Below are 21,279 nucleotides of genomic sequence, written 5' to 3'. Positions count from 1 at the left end.
CAGCTCACCCTCTGGAGATATTTATCATCACTGCCATGGGTGAGAACATGTGTGTCTGGGCCGAGTTCAAGTTCTGGAGGGTCAGCTCCATTTTAGAGCGAAATTAAGCTCTCATACCATATGTATTCAGTGGATATTATGGCCACATGACCCAGGCTATTGTTCCATCTCATTCACTTCTTCAGATGAGGCTCTAGCACTGCTGTTCCCCTGGCAGGTGACAATAGTCAGACCACAGCACCACCTGTCTTCCCCTGGTGTCACTCACCACTCATAAGTAGCAGGATACTTTAGAATACGGGCTGGAGCAGAAGGACATAAGTAGCAGGATACTTTAGAATACGGGCTGGAGCAGAAGGACATAAGTAGCAGGATACTTTAGAATACGGGCTGGAGCAGAAGGACATAAGTAGCAGGATACTTTAGAATACGGGCTGGAGCAGAAGGACATAAGTAGCAGGATACTTTAGAATATGGGCTGGAGCAGAAGGACATAAGTAGCAGGATACTTTAGAATACGGGCTGGAGCAGAAGGACATGTGGCCTACACATGTAGGATGACCTAACTTCAACTCAAACATCAATATACTGTATCTCCTGCAAGATTCAGCTTTTCTCTCCTTTCCATAGAGCAGCTAATGATGGAAGTTTTGTTAGCAGTGATTCATTTGAATACAGAGACAGTAATGTGAGGAGAACGGAAGAGGAGAGCGAGTCAAGACATATAAATGATGAGAAGGGCTTACCAAAAAAAACGTCCAAAAGGACTCAAGGAGTTGGAGCACTCAACAAAAAAAGCAGAGATTGATTTGTTTTAGCTCACTTTAATGCATTGTACAGGATGCGAACAGGTGACTGATGTTTCGACGTCAAGCTGACGTCTTCCTCAGAGTTACCTGACCATTGCACTTAGCTCCTATTCATAGCCTAGTGGCCCATTGAGACAACAATGTAAGAACATAATAATGCTAATATGTTTCAAGGTAAATGGCAAATTATAGTACAAAATAATACTAATAATAAGAGAAATAGTGTGTCTGGTTAATCAATAGGCCATGTAAAAATATACATAGGAGATATTTGGGTGTCTGTGAATCCGGAGACACAGAGACCCCCAAAATCAAGGCAACACCATTATAGAAACAAGGAAGTTTTTCTTGTTAAGCCCTTCTCATGATTTGTCATTGTCGTTGAGCACCCCACCTTTCCTTTGTTTGCTGAAGCGAAGGCCCACCTGAACTCTTACTTGTAAATGAAGTTCAAAAAATCCTATCGCAGTTGGGATTTTTGAAACGTTGAGAAAGACTCTATAAAGTTCAGAGGAAATTATTGCTAAAGAGGGAATCAAACTGAGTAATGCTAATGTTACTCAAAGAAGTGTGATGGAACATTGTCAGAATACACCTAGGGAAAGTGGAGGAGTTGTAAATAAGCTGGGAGTCTGTTTTGTTTTTTGGCAGCAGACTCCAGCAGCACCAGAGGGGGTATGAGTGGGGTGGGGAGGGGTAGAGGCAGGGTGGGGGCTGGCAGTAGGGGGGTGTTGGATGGGGGCACAGCAGCTGTGTAAACCCCAACTGTCCAGGGAGGGATAGAGCGAGGGGGGGACTTTCCAGCCAGGCCAGTTAACCTCATAGACTACTGCAGTCTCACTTAAAAACATGGTCTTCATTTTACAGTTTAATGGTGGAATGTGCTACAATAACTACATACCATAGATGTTTAAAACCATGAAAGAAGTTGTGCTGCTGTATGAACCATGACAGCTAATAGGCCTAAGCAGCAGGTCATCCACAAAATGTTGAATTGAAACATTATCCTATTAAAAGTGTTTGTGCACCCTTACCGTCCGGCAAACTTTCCGGAGCATTGGCTCTCGGACCAACAGGCTTCGAGACGGCTTCTACCCCCAAGCCATAAGACTGCTAAATAGCCATAAGACTGCTAAACAGTTAATTAATGGTTACCCGGACTATCTGCACTGACCCTATCTTGCACTGAATCTATGCACACTCACAACACTATATATACACACTATATACACACTACACTGACACTTTCACAGAAAACCCACATGCATTCACATACACTACATACACACACACACACTTTTACACTCATCATATGCTGCTGCTACTCTGTTCTTTATTTTACTCTTATTATTATCTATCCTGCTGCCTAGTCACTTTACCCTGCCTTCATGTACATATCTACCTCAAATACCTCATCTGGTACTGGTACTCCCTGTATATAGCTCCATTCTTGTGTATTTTATTCCTTTTGTGTTACTATTTTTCTTTTTATGATTATTTTGTAACTCTGCATCGTTGGGAAGGGCTTGTAAGCAAGCATTTCACGGCTAAGTCTACACCCGTTGTATTCGGCTCATGTGACAAATAACATTTGATTTGATTCTATTTTTTATTGCAGGGGCAGAAAAAGTGTATTCCTGTGGTCAGGCTTGAGTGGACTGTGACTTAATTCTTTACTACTATTGTAACACAACCAACAGAGCTAGGGACCATGGTGAGGCTGTCCCAGGATCCTCCCAAGGAGGAAGGATGCTAAGGTCCAAATTAGATGTCTGACTGAATGAAGAATCAGCTGCTGGGGGACAACCCCAGGAAGAGTGGACCCACTGGCTCTTTGTGGTGCTGTGGTTTGAGTGCCATTGATATGCCCCAAGACCTTCAGGGTCATTGAGATTCAGAGGAAAGCATTCTTACCAGGGGAAGGAATACACAGAGCATGCCTAGCAACATGACTCTACTCTGGGGGTCACACCATAAATATCTAATCCTTTTCCTGCTGCTTTGAGTGACAACAAGAACCCTCCTTCAAGAGTCAACTCCCTCAGTCAACCCCCATCCCCTCGCCGTGACTTTCCCTGTCTTCCTCCAGTGAGGCACAACTATCCACCCGTCAACCTGAGTGAAAATTAAATCATGTTTCCTTACGATGTTCCCAACTCCCAAAGATTGAGAGCTTCCCCCTCAGCCATTCCATTCCAGCGCTCTGTAACTCAGGCGGATGCCCAGGGCATCATCTGTTACGATGCAGGGTCTCTTTTGCCCAGCGGGAAACTTCTGGAGGGAATGCGTGAGGAGATGCAGAGAGGCCAGGCCAGCGTAACAGTCTGGTCTTGCCTTGGGAGAAGGTGTTAACCAATGTGTTGACAGACAGTGGAGTAAAACAGGGGAGCTGTGCAGTGCTGGAATGAGAGGTCACAGGCTGCTGCTTCAGTGTCTTTAGGGGTAATAATTCAACCCAGTCGTATACCTCACTAAATAAGATGAACAGCTCATGTCAGCTCTGACTCTTACCTCCCACAGAGTTGAAATAATAATGTGTGATGAAGCAGAGCTGGGACCCTGATGTTCATGCGGAGGAAAGGTTCTATCTTTTCACCCCCCTCAATGCTATTGGTTCTCACTGTTTAGGGCATAATGATCTGTTGATTCTTATTGAAATAATCTGTCAATCTGTTTTGAATTTATTGTTCTCATTTGTATGAATTTAATTACTTCTTTCAATTTAGTAAAGTCAAAACATTCATGACATCGAAAAGCTTGTTTGATCCAATGACAATTGTTTCCAATTATGTAATGTGCTTTTAAAAGAGGAAATTAAAAACCCAAACATTTACTTGAAACCAACTCTACTTGAAAAGTGTGAATGAAAAGTAAAGAGAGAGAGGGAGGAAGAAAGTAATGTGGCACTGCTTAGGTTCCAGTAAAATGAAAAGGCCTGACTTTAAAATGTTGAATTAGAACTCTCAACAGGGGTAACTTCTCTACCACCATGACTCCAGGCACTGTGCCACATCTCCCTGAGGAAAACACAAGTGTTGATTAGTTTATGGGAGACACAGTACTGCCCCTTAGAAACTTTTTGTGTAGGGGGAGGGTGGTTGAATAAAGTGGATTCAGAGTCCTGAATGTGGCCAGTTGCTTTTTTTTGCAAATGTTGTTTTGCAGTGGAAACACAGGAAAGAAAGCAAGCTCGCCAAGACCCGCTGAGCAGTCTTTTTTCAGCCTGGTGAAAAAAAAAAATATTCAGCAATAAGCATTTGTGAGCTTTGATCTAGGAATCAGGTGTCTGCATGAATGCCCTTATTGTCATGTTATGTGTACACAGTGTGTGAATTATTGAAAACAGCGCGGCCCCCAGCTTCATCTGGTAGAGATTACAGTGCAGGCACGCTGGGTGGCCCGGCCGGGATTGAAATCCCCAGATTATGTTTATTTGTCCAGGGGAAGGAGACCTGGTTCAGTCACCCTGGCCTTACCTAAATGCTCCTTGTGAGGAGGTGAGACTTGGGTCACAACTCTCGCCACACCCCTCCTCCTGGTGCCCCGCCTACAATAATCCCCAGCCCCCGTCACACAGCAGAGCAACACCTGTCTGGGTGTGGCAGACACATGGAGCAAGGTGTTGCGCTACACAAAATGTGTTTACTTAATTTCTTCCGTTTTTTCACTGTGTTGATTTAAATTTGCTATTTTGAAAAGGCACTGGTAAATCTGCTACATCAGGGTGTCTTCTTTCAAAAGAAACTGAACATTTGAAATGCTTATATATAGAGCCAGTAGTGAAACTAGGGGCTAATACATTTTATAAAATAGTGAAAGCAAACATCTTGGCATCCAAACCCCTCTGGCATCCAAGAATAAGACTGAGGGAGAAAGCGAGAGAGAGAGCGAGAGAGCAAGAGAGAGAGAGGGAGAGAGCGAGAGAGAAAAAAAACACCCCCTCGCCAGGTGTTGTTAATGGCAGTAACTCAAGGGGCAATACCCAGACTGGCCCTCCTTTCATCTGACACACCTGAACAGAGCGCTGGGTTCACAACAGGTGGAGGATTCAGCCTGGCTGCCTCGGTGTGACACTACACAAACAACAGGCAGCACATACAGCCCCAGCCTAACAACCCAGACCTGCCTGCCATCACCTCAATAACCACCTCCACTACGCTTGTTCTATACTTCCACTTTATTCACCATCCTCATGTGCAGTATCTGCATTAGGTGGTCCATCCACTGCCTTTCACAGGAAATGTTGTAGTTTTTCCATTCTGAGAACACTGTCGCTGCTCCGTAGCAAATGTACCGTTGTATATTGATGATGCTAAGTGAAATATCAAGACAAGGCCTTTAATTGAGCTGGAGAAAAAAAGCCTGTTTAGTTGTTTAAAGGACGTGTTGCATTACATGGGAGAGAGAAGTAGGTCCATGGCATTAGTTGCCTTCAGCTGGACACATCATTAGAGTGGCTCCTTACCTATAATTTGTGTAATAGTTTTGGGGTGGCGGTATATTATTACCATATGAAAAGGCTAAGCAGGGGTCATTGTGCCTCGCTGCAGCAATTAGAGGCGAGCTGAGGGCAGAAGAATGTTTAGAGCTGCCATTAATTGGAAATCACTACAAAGCCCATGCTTTAATTATCATTTAGAGAACAGCACTGCTTAAATTAATATATTTCCTTTGCCATTATTTACAGTAACAGTATGAATGTCTGGATCTGTTTCCTTTCATATCGTGAGGCTTTGAAGAGAATGGGATTAAATTAGATGAATTTGAAAGGCTGTATGCTTGTTGTAAGGCTTTCTCATGCTAATGCAACATGCCACTTTTACATTTAAATTGGATTTTTGTTTGTTTGTTTGTCGAGATATATATAGTGAGATGTAAATGTCTGATGATTATACAGTATGATGCATATTTGACTATTGTGTGCTTTATTTGTGTCATTGTAAATTGAAAGGAGCACACTGAAGTCCAGGACCTCAATGATGGCTTATTTTGTGCTAGCCTTTCTCTCTCCTTTCTGTGTGCTTTCTGCAGGTCGGAATGAGCTGATAGCCCGATACATCAAGCTACGGACTGGTAAGACGAGGACAAGGAAGCAGGTAAGAGGGGAGCGGATATGTTTGCATGGCATGTTAAACTGAAGAAGGCCATCACACCTGAATGTGACTACTGCCTGTGCTTCTGCTGGAGAGAACACAGGGCACACACACACACTCACACACACTCACAGTTGCATGGAGCTTTGCTGCCTGCTTTGTCTGATGGGAGGCTGTCTTACCATACCCTGGATGTGTTCAGTCTTCTTACAGTTATCCTGCATGAGAGGATGTCTCTGCAAAAGCTCACACACACACACACACACACACACACACTCTGACTTGGACACCCTCACATTACAGTAACGCAACTATAAGACCATCGTTCCATCTGGAAGAGTGTGTTATAAGAGGGATACATTACTCAATATTTGTTGTAAAAAATGTATTTAGTGTTTTTAAATAATCATAACAGAAACTGGATTAGGACATGGATGATAGGACATTGATTAATACCAACATAATTTTTGTCTGTTAGAAGTTTCCAGTTGATGTAAGCAACAGACTGTAGATATAAATAGAGGTTGTCTATAAGCTCCCATAATATCAGTTGGTGGGAAGCTGTCTGGCCATGTGGTCCATCAGTCTGGTTGAGCAGGAAGTCATGCTCATGACCACTGGCTCGTATGTCCATGATAAACACCCCTGTGTCCAGACTGGCACTCTATAGCTGGGTGGGAATTGATCAGCCAGCTAAAGAAAGGTAATGTGTGCTATGTCTCTGTAATTCACTCTCTCAATGGGGAATCACACAAGATAGAGGGTTGTTTTCCTGCTGTAATATAATTTATGATACAACCAAAACACACAACTATTTTATATTTAATGATTGAAGTGATGAGATGTTAAGAAATCAGTCTCAATCAGAAATCATTGTAATTTATTTGAGTTAATTAACATAATTTGAAATATTATGATTACTTCCACATTCACTGTTCTAACTAAAGAGCTCTGTTCTGTATGTGAGACTAGAGCAAACAATATCAGGAAAATGGTTGATTAAAATAAGTAATGTCAGATTGAATTTTAATTGTAATCTTATTTTGGTGAGCTGGAACGGAGTACTTCACACTTCCCCATCACCCTGCTCTCCCTATTAACAGACATGCTTTTAGGCGTTGATCATTCCCCGGTGAACTGCCTCAACAGCCACTTGTGTGTGATTGGCCTGATTAAGACCGAGAGCAGAGAAATAAATCCCCCTCAGACCAAGCGTTCGTCTCTCCCCCCATCAGAAATACAGACTGACCACACATTATCTTACTATAGCCAACCATTTACACTACTGAATATTTTATACAAAAGCATTACATATTTCCAAGTCTGTGTGAATGTTGAAAGCAGCATGGGCCTCTGAAACGCCTTATCCGGCTCCCTTAAGAATACAAGACTGACCGATTCTCATTCAGTACACAGTCGATCACATCTGCGCCCTGTTAATGTGTGGAGAGGCCTGCATCCTTCTTAATCAGCTCACTTAAGTGACAACAACAGGCAACACAATGCTTTGTGGCTGTGAGCTTGGTGTGTGGCTTGGAGATGCTTCTATTATTCTATTGGGCAGCTCAAATCCCCCTGAAGTGTTCTCAACAAAGAGATGTGTAATCCTTTTTGTATTTTTGGTTTTCTTGTTTTTTTTCTCCCTTCTTTTGTTTAAAAAAATGGAGGTGTCTAGTCACATACAGGTCTTAGCAAGAAAGAAAGTTCGAGAAATCTCAGCTGCCATCAAGGTACGTCTGGCTTTGCCCAGTTGCAGGGGGGCTTTTCATCGCCATGGTTACAGGCTGTTCCTTTGTTTTCCTCCCCTCTCCTACCCCGCAGGTGTCTAGTCACATTCAGGTTCTTGCCAGAAGGAAATCTCGTGAGTTTCATTCCAAGCTAAAGGTATGCGCTTTTCTGCTTTTGGGCTTGTGGTTGCTGTGCGTCGTCTTACTTCCTGTTTCCCGTGGTGACAGAGTGAATGCCTGACGCTCTGATTCCCGTAGCCTAGATCCCCTGCTTATGATTAGAATTCATAAAATAACCCCCCCACACACACACACACACACACACACAAAGTGTTTTATTTCTATTTTCTTTATTGTCATTGAACAATAAGTGCATTTGCTTTGAAAACAATTGTAAGGATCTGTTTAAATTCTTAAGAATCTATTTTACGTTTGTGAAAAATATACAATATAGTTATTACTAGTGTCCGTAATGCAAGTCTGAAAATAGCAAAGTGTTAGATATAATGTGAATGAGAAATTCAATATTCTCATGAGAGCAAGGCTCGCAAATATTCTAAATCTGTTCCACAGAGCTCAGAGTGGACACGCTCAAAAAGAGCTTAAAGAATTTCACTTTCTTCTGTAATTTTTGCCAAGAAAAATATGTTAATGTTAGCCCAGACATCCTAAAGGCAATGTCAGCATTTTCTACAGTTAAATGAAAATGAGCCCAACCACGTTGGATCCTTCTAAATCCCTCAAAGCAAATGTACTCATAGTTCGTAGACTTTGTTGCTCCTTTCTTTCTGTTTGGCATGACAATGTGAACCAGAATCAGAGGTTGGTACTGGTGTTATCTGTACTGTATGTGGGAAAGCATGTTGGCAAGATGCATTGGCTGTTGGTGAGTGGCTGAGAGCTGGAGTTCAGAGGTCATCAGCAGAAGTCTGTTTACATGTCATAAGCAGACACAGTATCAGCCACTGATGTGCTGCATGTTAAAAGGGTTTAGGTTCAAAGACTAAGGGTGGTCTATGAAAAAACCTTTGCCTCTTTATTTTGCTGTTTTAACCTAATCATCTTCCCCTGTCAGTGCTGAGTTAAGACCATGAGGAAGCAGCATCTCATCTGCCCTCTCTGCTGTTGCGCACTCCCTTCATATTGATAACTCTAAGCTATCACATTGACATGGCTATCAGTTGCCTTCCTTTCTCTGTGTGTAGCTGTCCTATTACATTCTTCCTCTGTGACTCATTTTACCAATAGTAATGTGTTGAAAATCATGGGCTAACACCAAATATACCCTTTCCAAAATGTCTTCTGATTTTTTTATTTATTGTGAAAGGTGTAATCTTGTCATAAATGTACCTGTAATTCAAAGCATTTTTACAAGGGTCATTTGGTAATGTATGTGTGTTTAAAGACCTTAAGGGTTGCCAGATTTCTTTCTTTCTTATCTTTATGAGGGGATGACTACATCTTTTGACTTTCACACTTTTCCCCTGTTCCCAGTGTTCAGATGGATTAATGACCCCTCATTAGTGTGTGTGTGTGTGTGTGTGTGTGTGTGTGTGTGTGTGTGTGTGTGTGTGTGTGTGTGTGTGTGAGTATCAGCCAGCTGTGAATGCCTGGTCTTTCAGGCACAGTGCGGCTGTCTGAGTTAAAACAGCCATCTTTTGTATGGGTCTCTGTCTACTCTCATCTAAAGCAAATTAGAGATCAGCAGCAAAGAGAAAGGCATTCGCCCCCCTCCATTTACAGGGAACATCGCTGTAAATCTGCTCTGTCTCTTTTCTTATCTGAGACATGTTGAGTGAAATGACAGTCATTATGGTGCCATTCTCTGTGCTACTTCTCTCAAACCATAGCTGACCATAGTGATCAAATCCTCAGACATTCCAAGTCCACCACATTCTCCAAAATGTCCCACCCCACATTATTATTAATTGACGTATCCAAGTTTCAATGTGACAGCAGTGCTAGTTGATTAATTACTCTTGAGGTTCCTGTACCGACACTTTCTTTCAGTGTAATGTTTTGACAGAGGACATGGCATAAATACTTGAAACTGCAGTTTTATTTGAATACACATTTTAATATTTTATACCATTTAACAATGGTATTTTGTCAGTCCGGGTTTTCAAAAATGTTTGTTATGACCAAAGGATATTATATATATGATTCAATTGAAATCATATAATTTTACAAGCATTATGTGAAATTGGATTAATCAAATTGGATTAACTGAAACCTTCATTGTCAAATTGATTGAAGTGATTTCTATAAATGCTCTTTGTTATCAAGGTATTGTGTGTTGGGTCATTGAAATCAAAATGGTGATTGATAAAACATAAATTGTTACATCTTGCTATTGCAGGATTGTTGTCCAGAGGGATTATAAAATTACAATAAAACCTTGTTTGTTTGCATTCAGGTTACAAGCATGGTAAGTATAAATTATCCGTCCAAGCTCCTGGCTCTGCTCTTGCCAGACCTGTCAGTTGGTTGAGTATCTTTGCTTCTGCTATAGTACCATAGCTGCTGCTGCAGCCCAGTGACTGTCTAGTCTGTGGGCCTCTATCATAGCTTCACACCACTCCACCTACAGATACTGTACAGCTCTTGCCAGCATGCTGACCCTCAGCTTCTGCATGTGTTCTCATGGGGATCCTAGTTCTGTAGGGATGGGTCAGAAGACATACTGTATACTGCTAAGTACTCTACTTGTGTTGGGATAAGAAACGACATTTCTGTGTGTTTGTGCTGCTGCTGCGTTAACACCCAGTAGAAAAGGAATGCAATAGATAGGGTTTAGCTGGATGGTATACAGTAGACCTCTGAGTGGAACTGATGCAAGTGAGTTTTTCTCCACCGTTCCCTCAGACACTAACTCCCTACTCCTGCTATCGATTAAATCTTTCTTGATATCAACATTACATTTCTGATATGCAAAGGCTGAGAGTAGTCCTCATGTACTGTATTGAGCTGAAGCCTTTCTCATAAGGAGAAGAGTGGAGGGATGTAGTGAGAGGAGCCATGAAAGGAACTCTTAACCAAAGCTTTCGTCCTTCTGACTTACTTTAGTAATTCTCTTTGTATGGTTAACTGTGTTCTGGCAGGCAGACAAATCCATCCTTGACATAAGAACTATTGAATTATGTTATATTCAAGGAATAGCAGAGAAAGGATTTATTATTACTCACTCCAATATATTACCTATTATATATGGTAGGAAGTGTGTTAGTGATAGATTAGTCATCGAGGAAACTTGCTTTTATTAAGTGAATACCCACACTTACCATTTTAAACAGTAATTCAATTCTCACTTTACTCTGTGGCACATTCCTTTTAAACAATCCACTTCTTTAATGGCTGCCACAATATGTTTGCTTTTAACATGCATGCTGTCCGTCATTGTTGGAGGCGATGATGTGTGTTTAGAAGCGTGGCTGTTGTTATCACTGTTCTATGTCCCCCATCTTGCCCTCTGTGAGTGCTAAGCCTTTTGTGACTGCCGTTGAAGGATCAGACCGTGAAGGACAAAGCCCTCCAGAGCATGGCCTCCATGTCCTCGGCTCAGATCGTCTCTGCCACTGCCATCCACAACAAGCTGGGCCTGCCAGGCATCCCGCGCCCAGCCTTCCCCGGAGCGGCAGGGGTAAGAGGCCCGCCGGCAACTCACTATCGGTCCACTCAGACGAACACACCACAGAGCCAACACAGCTGACGTCCCATCCAAATCACATTACACACATCAGGGCTTTATGGAAACTGACCACATCTGATAAGCACACAATCAAAACGAATGCTAGTCGAGATAACTACATGTATTAATTGTGCTGCTTGGAAGTATTTTTTTGGGATTTGTGTTTGGATGTTTTGTTGTGCATTGATTTATCTAATTCTCTAGTTTTGGCAGGGCATGATATCGACAGCCCAACCTGGATCATCACAAGAGTGAGTATCGTGTTCTATTCTCAGAAAACATGCAACGTGACTGTTTTCTATTTCTCTCTCCATCTCTGTTTCTCTCTGTCACCCTCTTGCTGTTCCTCTCACTCTCTCCATCTCTGTCGCTCTCCTTGTCACGTACTCGCCAATATTTTCTTTGTGGTTGCAGCAGTTGAAGGATCTATATGTTCCAGAGATACAAATACTTCAGTCAGCCTTCTTTCTTCCTCGCTGTTTGTCAGTAGTAATATGTTCAATATGTTGCTCTGTAGAAGTTCCAGACCATTGCATTTTTTAAATGGGCTCCTCCCTCTGTTTTAGCATCAAGCCGTTCACCCAACAAGCATATCCCATCCAGCCGGCAGTAACAACAACGATTTCAAGTAAGGCTTTCACTCATGCTTACAACCAATTTCCTTTTTCCTAAATTTGTCTTAATAAGTAGACCTATAGCGTTGTTTAAAATCAGACATTATAATAAGTTATGGAGATAAAACTCAATTTGATGATATCTCAGAGAGAGAGTTGTGTCATCTGAGTGTTACTCATGGTGGTTGTGATGCAGGCTATGAGCCCACGTCAGCCCCAGCCCCCACAGTCCCAGCGTGGCATGGCCGCTCCATCGGAACATCCAAGCTCCGGCTGGTGGAGTTCTCTGCCTTCCTGGAGCAGCAGAGAGACCAAGACTCAGTGAGTATCAGAGCCCCATACTCATTTACATTTATGTGTCATTTAACAGACGCTCTTATCCAGAGCAACTTGCTGGAGCAATTAGGGTTAAGTGCCTTGCTCAAGGGCACAGACAGATTTTTCACCTAGTCGGCTCGGGGATTCGAACCAGCAACCTTTTGGTTACTGGCCCAACGCTCTTAACCACTAAGCTACCTGCCGCTACTCATCACCCACTCTGCATATGTATTATATGTATCTTGTATGTACCACTCTACCAGGCTACTCATCACCACTGACCTATTCACTGTATCCAGAATGGCACTACCTCAGGTTTTTTATGTGGTTTTAATGTTGAGGGAAAAAATACCGGCAAGCTCTTATAGCTCTTCTTTTTCATGAAAGCATGTAAAAGCATGTCAAGATAGGGAGGGTATTGTCCGTATTCGTGGTCACTCTCATGAGACATAGCTGTCAGTCATTTCCAGCTCTTATCACCCAGTTCTGGCCCCCTCTCAACACACAGAGGGTCTAGCTGCACACTGCCGAGGATCAAAGAGACGAGAATGAATGCACACACTAGATTGAATTCCCTTCACTAGTTCTGACGACCATACACACACACAGAACACTGGGATTAGGGAAAGTAAGGGACCACAGACCCATGTCACATCATGTGAAAAGGCACACAGACCAGCAGCCCTAAACTCATGCCTCACATTCTTTATTGTTTGGTTTGGACGTGAGCGATCTGTCTTGGTTTGTCTGCATTCCCCCGAGAATTTTATTTTGCTATTGATATCGCATGACAACAGCCATTAATCTTGCATTTAGCTGAATATTTGAGATGGTTACATGGCCTGAAGGCTAGGCTGGAGAGGCCATGCAGCACTCTGATACTGAAGTAAAGGGCAACAGTGACTTTGAAATAACCCTCATGATAAGATTTGATTCTCTCACAACAAGAGCATTAGGACAATAGTACAGATTTAATTGTGAAGATATTCCCGGATTTGCTGGCATTCCTCCTTTTTGTCTTATGACTATATATCTTATCTATATTTTTATATCTCATAAACCATGGAGAATAGACTGACTGGTACTGTAAATTACAATAGTTTTTCTGAGGATCTCAGTCAGCCAGATGTTCTACAGTTATTGAAAACAGAACAGCAATAAAACTGCAACTTCTGCATGAGAGATCAATACTCAAAAGCATTTTTTTATGTTTTACAAATGTGTCTTTTTGATATTAGCCCTGTAAGATCCTCCTGTTTACTGTCTTTCAGTACAACAAGCACCTCTTTGTGCACATCGGACAGACGAACCACTCCTACAGCGATGCCTTGCTTGAGTCAGTGGACATTCGTCAGATTTATGACAAATTCCCTGAAAAGAAAGGAGGACTGAAGGAGCTCTTTGGCAAGGGTCCCCAGAATTCCTTCTTCCTCATAAAATTTTGGGTGAGTGTCATGTTGCTAAGTATCGGCACTGGTCTGGTGACTGAATAGCACTTGAGTGTGAACAGTAGGCCTGTGTGTTTGTATGAGAAAGAGGTAAAGAAAAGATATGGAGAAGACACTGTATTGTGGAAAGAAAAATAAACACAGATATTTAACCAAATATGTTCACAGAATTACTTACTATTAATTAGCTTGTGAAATGAAACTGGTGAGTATTTTATGCATTTTGTTCTACATTAGTATCTCCATAAAGATATATTGTATATCATTTCTCATGTTGTTTCTGTGGAATAAAGCATTTCCTGTTTTACAACCCAGAGAAAACAGGATTTGTTTGGTTTAATCTCCAGTGGGTTTAATCAGAGGCTAAACACTGTAGATGGCTGCAGAATGCATGTTGCTATATTTGGCCTCGCATAGCAGGAGAGCTTGTGATCAAAGGGCTCGCTAATTCAGTGTAATATCTAAAAACAATGGAGTGACCTGGTTACACTCTTAATGGCTGTTTAAACATTGCATGTATTTTACCCCAATGGAAAATGCTAACTAGCGGCAGCCAACAAAGTGGGGCTCGCCATCGCAGCCAGAACAGCCCGCTCAAATTCCTTTTGAAGTGACCGGCCAATCTGAATTTCAAATGAAAGGCACAATCTGCACAATAATTAAAGTGTAACTGCTTTGACTAATGAAGGAGGAGGATGCTATAGAAGGAGATGTGCTCTTTTTGTCCCCATAATGAACATGATGTCCTGGGCCTGGAGAGCTGCCCTCTGAGAACTGCTCCTTTTCACTAGCATGAATCAGTCCCTTAACATAACTTCATTTAATCTCCTTTATAATCTAGTTCCAAATATGGATTACATTTACATAGACATTCAGAGGTGGCTAAGAAGTGTGTTATTTATTTAAGAATGTCCATTCACGTGATCACTGATGCCCAGCTAGATGGTAATATATTTGCAGGTTTAGGTCGTTATTTGAGATAAATGACGACTTTCAATCTACACTAACAATTTTCCATTGCATGGTGCATTTACATACAACTCTGTTCTGCATCCCTTTAAATCTTCATCTGATTGCCCTCTCACTAGAGGGCAGTATTGTGATGATGGCAATTTTTTTTGCTAAAACACATTTCTCTCACCTCATATGGATGAACAAATGAGACACATTTCTGTCTTACCAACGACTAATATTGTGTTATTTGTGGTTCCCAGGCTGACTTGAACTGCAACATAGAGGATGAAGCGGGGTCTTTCTATGGAGTGACCAGTCAGTATGAGAGCTCTGAGAACATGACAATCACCTGCTCAACTAAGGTGTGCTCCTTTGGCAAGCAGGTGGTCGAGAAGGTGGAGGTGGGTACTCAATCAGTCTTATTGTTAAAAAAAAAAAACATGTTGATATCAGTATATGTGGAGGCGGAAGAAGCGCACACCTGGTTAGGTGAGGTGCTGGCTAGCGGAGTAGAACACATGGTTAGGTGAGGTGCTGGCTAGCAGAGTAGAACACCTGGTTAGGTGAGGTGCTGGCTAGCAGAGTAGAACACCTGGTTAGGTGAGGTGCTGGCTAGCAGAGTAGAACACCTGGTTAGGTGAGGTGCTGGCTAGCAGAGTAGAACACCTGGTTAGGTGAGGTGCTGGCTAGCAGAGTAGAACACCTGGTTAGGTGAGGTGCTGGCTAGCAGAGTAGAACACCTGGTTAGGTGAGGTGCTGGCTAGCAGAGTAGAACACCTGGTTAGGTGAGGTGCTGGCTAGCAGAGTAGAACACCTGGTTAGGTGAGGTGCTGGCTAGCAGAGTAGAACACCTGGTTAGGTGAGGTGCTGGCTAGCGGAGTAGAACACCTGGTTAGGTGAGGTGCTGGCTAGCGGAGTAGAACACCTGGTTAGGTGAGGTGCTGGCTAGCGGAGTAGAACACCTGGTTAGGTGAGGTGCTGGCTAGCGGAGTAGAACACCTGGTTAGGTGAGGTGCTGGCTAGCGTAGTAGAACACCTGGTTAGGTGAGGTGCTGGCTAGCGGAGTAGAACACCTGGTTAGGTGAGGTGCTGGCTAGCGGAGAAGAACACCTGGTTAGGTGAGGTGCTGGCTAGCGGAGTAGAACACCTGGTTAGGTGAGGTGCTGGCTAGCGGAGTAGAACACCTGGTTAGGTGAGGTGCTGGCTAGCGGAGTAGAACACCTGGTTAGGTGAGGTGCTGGCTAGCAGAGTAGAACACCTGGTTAGGTGAGGTGCTAGCTAGCAGAGTAGAACGCCTGGTTAGGTGAGGTGCTGGCTAGCAGAGTAGAACGCCTGGTTAGGTGAGGTGCTGGCTAGCAGAGTAGAACACCTGGTTAGGTGAGGTGCTGGCTAGCAGAGTAGAACACCTGGTTAGGTGAGGTGCTGGCTAGCAGAGTAGAACACCTGGTTAGGTGAGGTGCTGGCTAGCAGAGTAGAACACCTGGTTAGGTGAGGTGCTGGCTAGCAGAGTAGAACGCCTGGTTAGGTGAGTAGAACACCTGGTTAGGTGAGGTGCTGGCTAGCAGTGTAGAACACCTGGTTAGGTGAGGTGCTGGCTAGCAGAGTAGAACACTTCAAAAAGAAAAGGAGAGCAGCATACTAGGAGTTCAGATGCAATCATTGATTACCAACGTTTATCACCAAGCTGTCTTCATCAGGGTATAATGACAAACACTGCGGGTCACTAGTTTATATCGTTTGGAAGGACACACAGGTGTCTGTAATCATGGCCAGCTGTGGCATGATTTTATTTGTCGATGTACAAATATCAGAAGAACATATAAGATGAATGGATTACATACGATCATAGATACAATTGGTCTACAGCATATATGCCTACAAACACATTATTTACAATGGATAGCAAAAACACAATTTTCACAGGAACGGCTTCAGATCAAACTCTACGATGAGACCGAAGGGAGCAAGGGCCTTTAAATTAAAGATCCAGGCGGCCTCTCGTTTTAACAATAAATTGTCAAGGTCACCCCCTCTCCTAGGGAGGGTGACATGTTCGATGCTGATATAGGGAAGGTATATGTGTCACACATTTCTGGATGTTGGTTCTCTCTCCCCAGACGGAGTATGCCCGGTTTGAAAACGGACGCTTTGTGTACAGGATAAGCCGGTCTCCCATGTGTGAATACATGATCAACTTTATCCACAAGCTCAAACACCTGCCTGAAAAATACATGATGAACAGTGTCCTGGAGAACTTCACCATCCTATTGGTAAGCGTTATGTCCTGTCGTGTCCTGTATGTCCTATTACTGCTTCCTAAAGCAGCCAATTACAAAAGCCAGTCTCTCACTACTCTAACCTGTGGCTAGGACCCTCCCTCTCCTTTATCCTGGCTTTCTGCTGGGCTCCTTTGGCTCCAGCGAGCCTGAAAAGAGGAGCTCTGACTGGGGCCTGAGATGAGCCTTGCTCCCTGCTCCTGCATTCCTCGCATTCCACAGGGGATGGAACGCAGTGTGAGGAGCCTCATTATCTGCAGGGAGGAGGAGGGGAGGGGGAGATCAGAGCGGGTGGGGACCCCTGTTATTAGCCATCACATGGGGGCTTAAAGTCCTATTCTCCACTGCAGAGAGAGCTATTTTTAATGCTTGTGTGGGTGTGCACTCTCAACACTGCCCTGGTTTTGTCTGTTTCATATTTTTCACCCGCTCCTTTAAATTCCTTAGATTTTCCAAATTGACTTGTTTTTGTCACACTGTTTTCTGATTGACATCTGTCCGTGGGCCTTTTTACATCGGAAAGTCATTTTCCTGAGACTCAGATTCCTCTCCAGAGACTGCTCATTGCATTACATGGAGTGGGATTGCGTTAGGTCCGAATGACTAACATGATGTCTCCGTCTCTTCCAGGTGGTGACGAACAGGGACACACAGGAGACTCTGCTGTGTATGGCGTGTGTGTTTGAGGTGTCGAACAGCGAGCACGGTGCGCAGCATCATATCTACCGACTGGTGAAGGAATGAGACTCCTAAACCCCCTGAATCCTCCCTTTACATAGACTAAAGAACCTCAAAACAAAGTGGCAGTGCCTCTAGCTGAAAATCACACATACACTGCTTTTCGGTCACATTTTGGGTGAAGCTTATTGTCATTCATTTCTTTGTATATTAATGTATGTATTTGATGTTTGACTGCAGCTGTGAATTGCGGTACAGTTGTTCTACGTTTTGATACAGGAGAAATTCTTCATTTTAAGGATGGCGAGTCAATCTTTGTTTGTAGGATGTACATATAAAATTGGCAGTATGTAAGGAATCTGTTGGTTGGGTTTCATTTGGTCAACAGACATGTGTATGTTGTCTTTTTCTGCTTTGAACTTGTAATGTACACTAAGAAAACACTAGAAAGATGTTCGTTTTTTCCCCATGGGTTCTGTAAACTACTGTCTGTAGTTGATTTGTGAGTGTATAGGTCACAGGAGGTTGGTGGCATCTTAATTGGGGAGGACAGGCTCGTGATAACGACTGGAGTGGAATAAGTGCAATTGTATCAAATACATCAAACACAAGGTTTCCAGGTGTTTGATGCCATTCCATTTGCTCCGTTCCGGACATTATTATGAGCCGTTCTTCCCTCAGCAGCCTCCTGTGGTATAGATATACAAACCGTACATATATACTTGACCAATAGGTTTTCCAAAGAAAAGCATTTAAAAAAAATAAACATTTTGGGGATAATAAAATTGCTACACGAAAGTTAGTCGAAGGCAAGTGATTGTGGGCATCATAATAGTGAAGTTATTGCTTTACAAAAACATCTGTTTTTTTCAGGGAAATAAGATACCGATCCCTGTGGACAATCCACGTCTTAGACACTAACAGCAGAATGAATGCACTGTGATTACACAACAGACGCCTAGTTCAACCTGTGTCTCTGCCTCAGACAGGGCTTACAAGTCTTACATTGCAATAAGGAAACCATACATCTATCCTGTTCCAATGTCCTACGTTACAAACGAGTCCCTCTCTTCTGAGAAGACGGTCATTAAAATGGTTTTGATTCTAAAAACATGAAAGCACTACTTTAGCTACTCTGAGTGGACTGTCACCTTGTCCTAAGCACTTGGTTCCCCTTCTAGGACATGACAATTTTAACTTTTATGTTTTTCTTTCAGATCTGCGGTTTAAGGTTTTAGGATATCCTGAAATAATCGTGAGAAAATGGATCACTTCTTAGACAGTGGGCTGTGTTAAGTATGCAGTTTAATTGCCTCTGAACAGATTATGCATTTTTTCAATCTCTGATTTTCTTTCATTTGTTCTGGTCATTTCAGTGTAATTTTTACAATCTCTGATTTTCTTTCATTTTTTCTGGTCATTGCAGTGTAATTTCTACAATCTCTGATTTTCTTTCATTTTTTCTGGTCATTGCAGTGTAATTTCTACAATCTCTGATTTTCTTTCATTTGTTCTGGTCATTGCAGTGTAATTTCTACTAAGTCCTAGCCAGTGTTGCTGCCTTTACGTTCACACCACCCCATGAGTCTGTGGCCTACACCAATTCCGAGCCTTAAACATGTTACGGACGTGTGAATTCCAAAAGATGCCACTAAAGCTGTGATCTTTTTCCTAAACTGGGTGACTAATTTTCACATTTTGTAGGAATTCTACTACAGTACAATCTGCCAAAGTGTAACAGTGTACAGTGCCTTAGTGTATGGTGTCAAACTGGCCTTGGTTCACTTTTAAGAATGTATTTTGTTTTTAACATATAAACATTTAACATATAAAATCACTCGCCAATATACATATTGGTACAAAATTTTACCACACACACGAGTTAAACTGAGTTACTTTTTAACATAAATAAGAACTGACTTTGCCTTTCCTGTTCTGAAAGACCAAAAATACAGAGATACGATCTCTAGTCATGTCCTGCACTGTAACATGGAAGTGCCTTTGGTTTAGAATCTCCAGCTCTGAAAATACTAAATAATTATGAATTAAGCGTTGCTAAACCAAAAAGAGATGTAATGAAACCAATCACCACATTGCCTTGCTGAAGGTTTGTAATAGATAACAAGGGACAGTGAGTGAGTGAGTCGATCCATGGTCAAATAAATTATATATTAATATAATTTGGTTTTAAGAAATTATCTGTTAAGAAGAGTACCTGTACTACTCATGTGTGTAAAGTTATAGTCTGTGAAAGGCCTGTTTGACCAGACAGCAACTGATAGAATGGAGGATGGTGACTCGTTCCAGCAGCTGTGAAGTCACATAGGCTTACAACTTTACCTTAAGAAGAGATACATGTTTCCTGATTCTTACTAAATTATTTATGGGAATATCTTATTCTGAATCATTGCAGAAAAAGATTCTGGTGGATACAGACAAAGTTGGTTCAATTGCTCAGTATTTTTGCTACAGCCCTATGGAGACTGGAGTTCAGTAGGCATATATTTTCTTTGTTAACTGTTTTATCTCCCATTTTGCCCTGTGTACTAGTTCATGTTTATAAATGACTTACTGAGGTGTTCCTGTTTTACTGTTCTACATGTATACGATGGTTTGTGATGACGTTTTGGGTATATTCCAAGCCCCAAGAGGGTGGTGATGCTGTTACTGCTACACTGCTGGTACATTTGACATGTCAGTTCCAGGCTGGAACAGTTGACTGTACCTCCCACGTCTCTGGGGACCAGAAGACTGTTGCCTTTGATCAGATGAATTGTCTAGAGGACACTCTGAACAAAATGGACATAAAGTATGGATGTGTAACGGAATCTCGACACAAACATATCAGCAGTTTAGCTCTCGTTGTTATTTGTTTGTAATTTCGTCTAAATGTAGGTACTGGTACCTTTTTTGTTCGTTATTACCATTTTAAGATGTTGGCTTTAAAGTGAACTTTTCCATAGTTCAGATAGTATCATAAAAAAACTATTGGGTTTGTGTGCAGAGATTTTTTTTGTAAAAAGGTGCTTTTGTATAAAATTATATATCCTGGCTTTTCTTGGTACAGAAGTGTGATATCTTTTCATATCCATGACAGTAAAGCATTGGAGCAAGGGACAGAAAAGAAAACCTGCTATGCGTATGTGTTCTCTACTGCATATGGTATTGTCTTTGCTCCGTAACATTTTGATGCCTTCTTGATAAAGTGGTAGATATTTTGTAGCTTTCTAGATACTTTGTATGTATACAATATTGAAGTTAAATAAATCATGAAAAATATGGTCTCCCTTTTTATTCTGTGAACAACTGACAGTGAGAATACCAAAAGAAATTGAGCATCTCCACATTAATACTTAAATGTATTAGATGTAACACATCAGCTGTACTAACCACAGATACACACCAGAGGGAGCCATTCTCTGCCTTTTGTATTGGTGCCAGAGGGAGCCATTCTCTGCCTTTTGTATTGGTGCCAGAGGGAGCCATTCTCTGCCTTTTGTATTGGTGCCAGCCTCGTTACAGTATGTGATGTGGCATTATTTTCAATTATCAAACTAGATTTCATAATCTGGGACAACAATTTACAAAAAAAGCCCCTATAAAAACAGTAATGAAGCCACTTACACAGGCTACACTCTTTGGTAAAGATGATTTACATTTAATAATAATAATAA

The 21,279-nt window shown here is 42.1% G+C and overlaps 1 protein-coding gene across 5 annotated transcripts in view; it reads left to right on the top strand.

The window, feature by feature from the left end:
* Window positions 1-20,884, top strand: part of LOC121556352 (transcriptional enhancer factor TEF-1) — a 54,171-nt gene extending 33,287 nt beyond the window's left edge. The window contains exons 4-15 of one of the 5 annotated variants that reach the window (XM_045214091.1): window positions 5,841-5,905; window positions 7,570-7,632; window positions 7,724-7,786; window positions 10,046-10,057; window positions 11,135-11,269; window positions 11,522-11,568; window positions 11,884-11,945; window positions 12,128-12,252; window positions 13,521-13,694; window positions 14,912-15,052; window positions 16,769-16,921; window positions 17,558-20,884. In XM_045214091.1, the coding sequence (XP_045070026.1) occupies window positions 5,841-5,905; window positions 7,570-7,632; window positions 7,724-7,786; window positions 10,046-10,057; window positions 11,135-11,269; window positions 11,522-11,568; window positions 11,884-11,945; window positions 12,128-12,252; window positions 13,521-13,694; window positions 14,912-15,052; window positions 16,769-16,921; window positions 17,558-17,671 (1,154 nt within the window). In that variant the 3' untranslated portion in view covers window positions 17,672-20,884. The remainder of the gene's footprint in view (window positions 1-5,840; window positions 5,906-7,569; window positions 7,633-7,723; window positions 7,787-10,045; window positions 10,058-11,134; window positions 11,270-11,521; window positions 11,569-11,883; window positions 11,946-12,127; window positions 12,253-13,520; window positions 13,695-14,911; window positions 15,053-16,768; window positions 16,922-17,557) is intronic. The other 4 variants (XM_045214093.1, XM_045214094.1, XM_045214092.1 and 1 more) reach the window with 4 other exon arrangements.
* The last annotated feature ends 395 nt before the right edge of the window (window positions 20,885-21,279 follow it).

The sequence above is a fragment of the Coregonus clupeaformis genome, unplaced genomic scaffold, assembly GCF_020615455.1.
Source record: "Coregonus clupeaformis isolate EN_2021a unplaced genomic scaffold, ASM2061545v1 scaf0196, whole genome shotgun sequence".
Lineage (NCBI taxonomy): Eukaryota > Metazoa > Chordata > Actinopteri > Salmoniformes > Salmonidae > Coregonus > Coregonus clupeaformis.
This window is presented reverse-complemented; position numbering and strand designations above follow the sequence as displayed.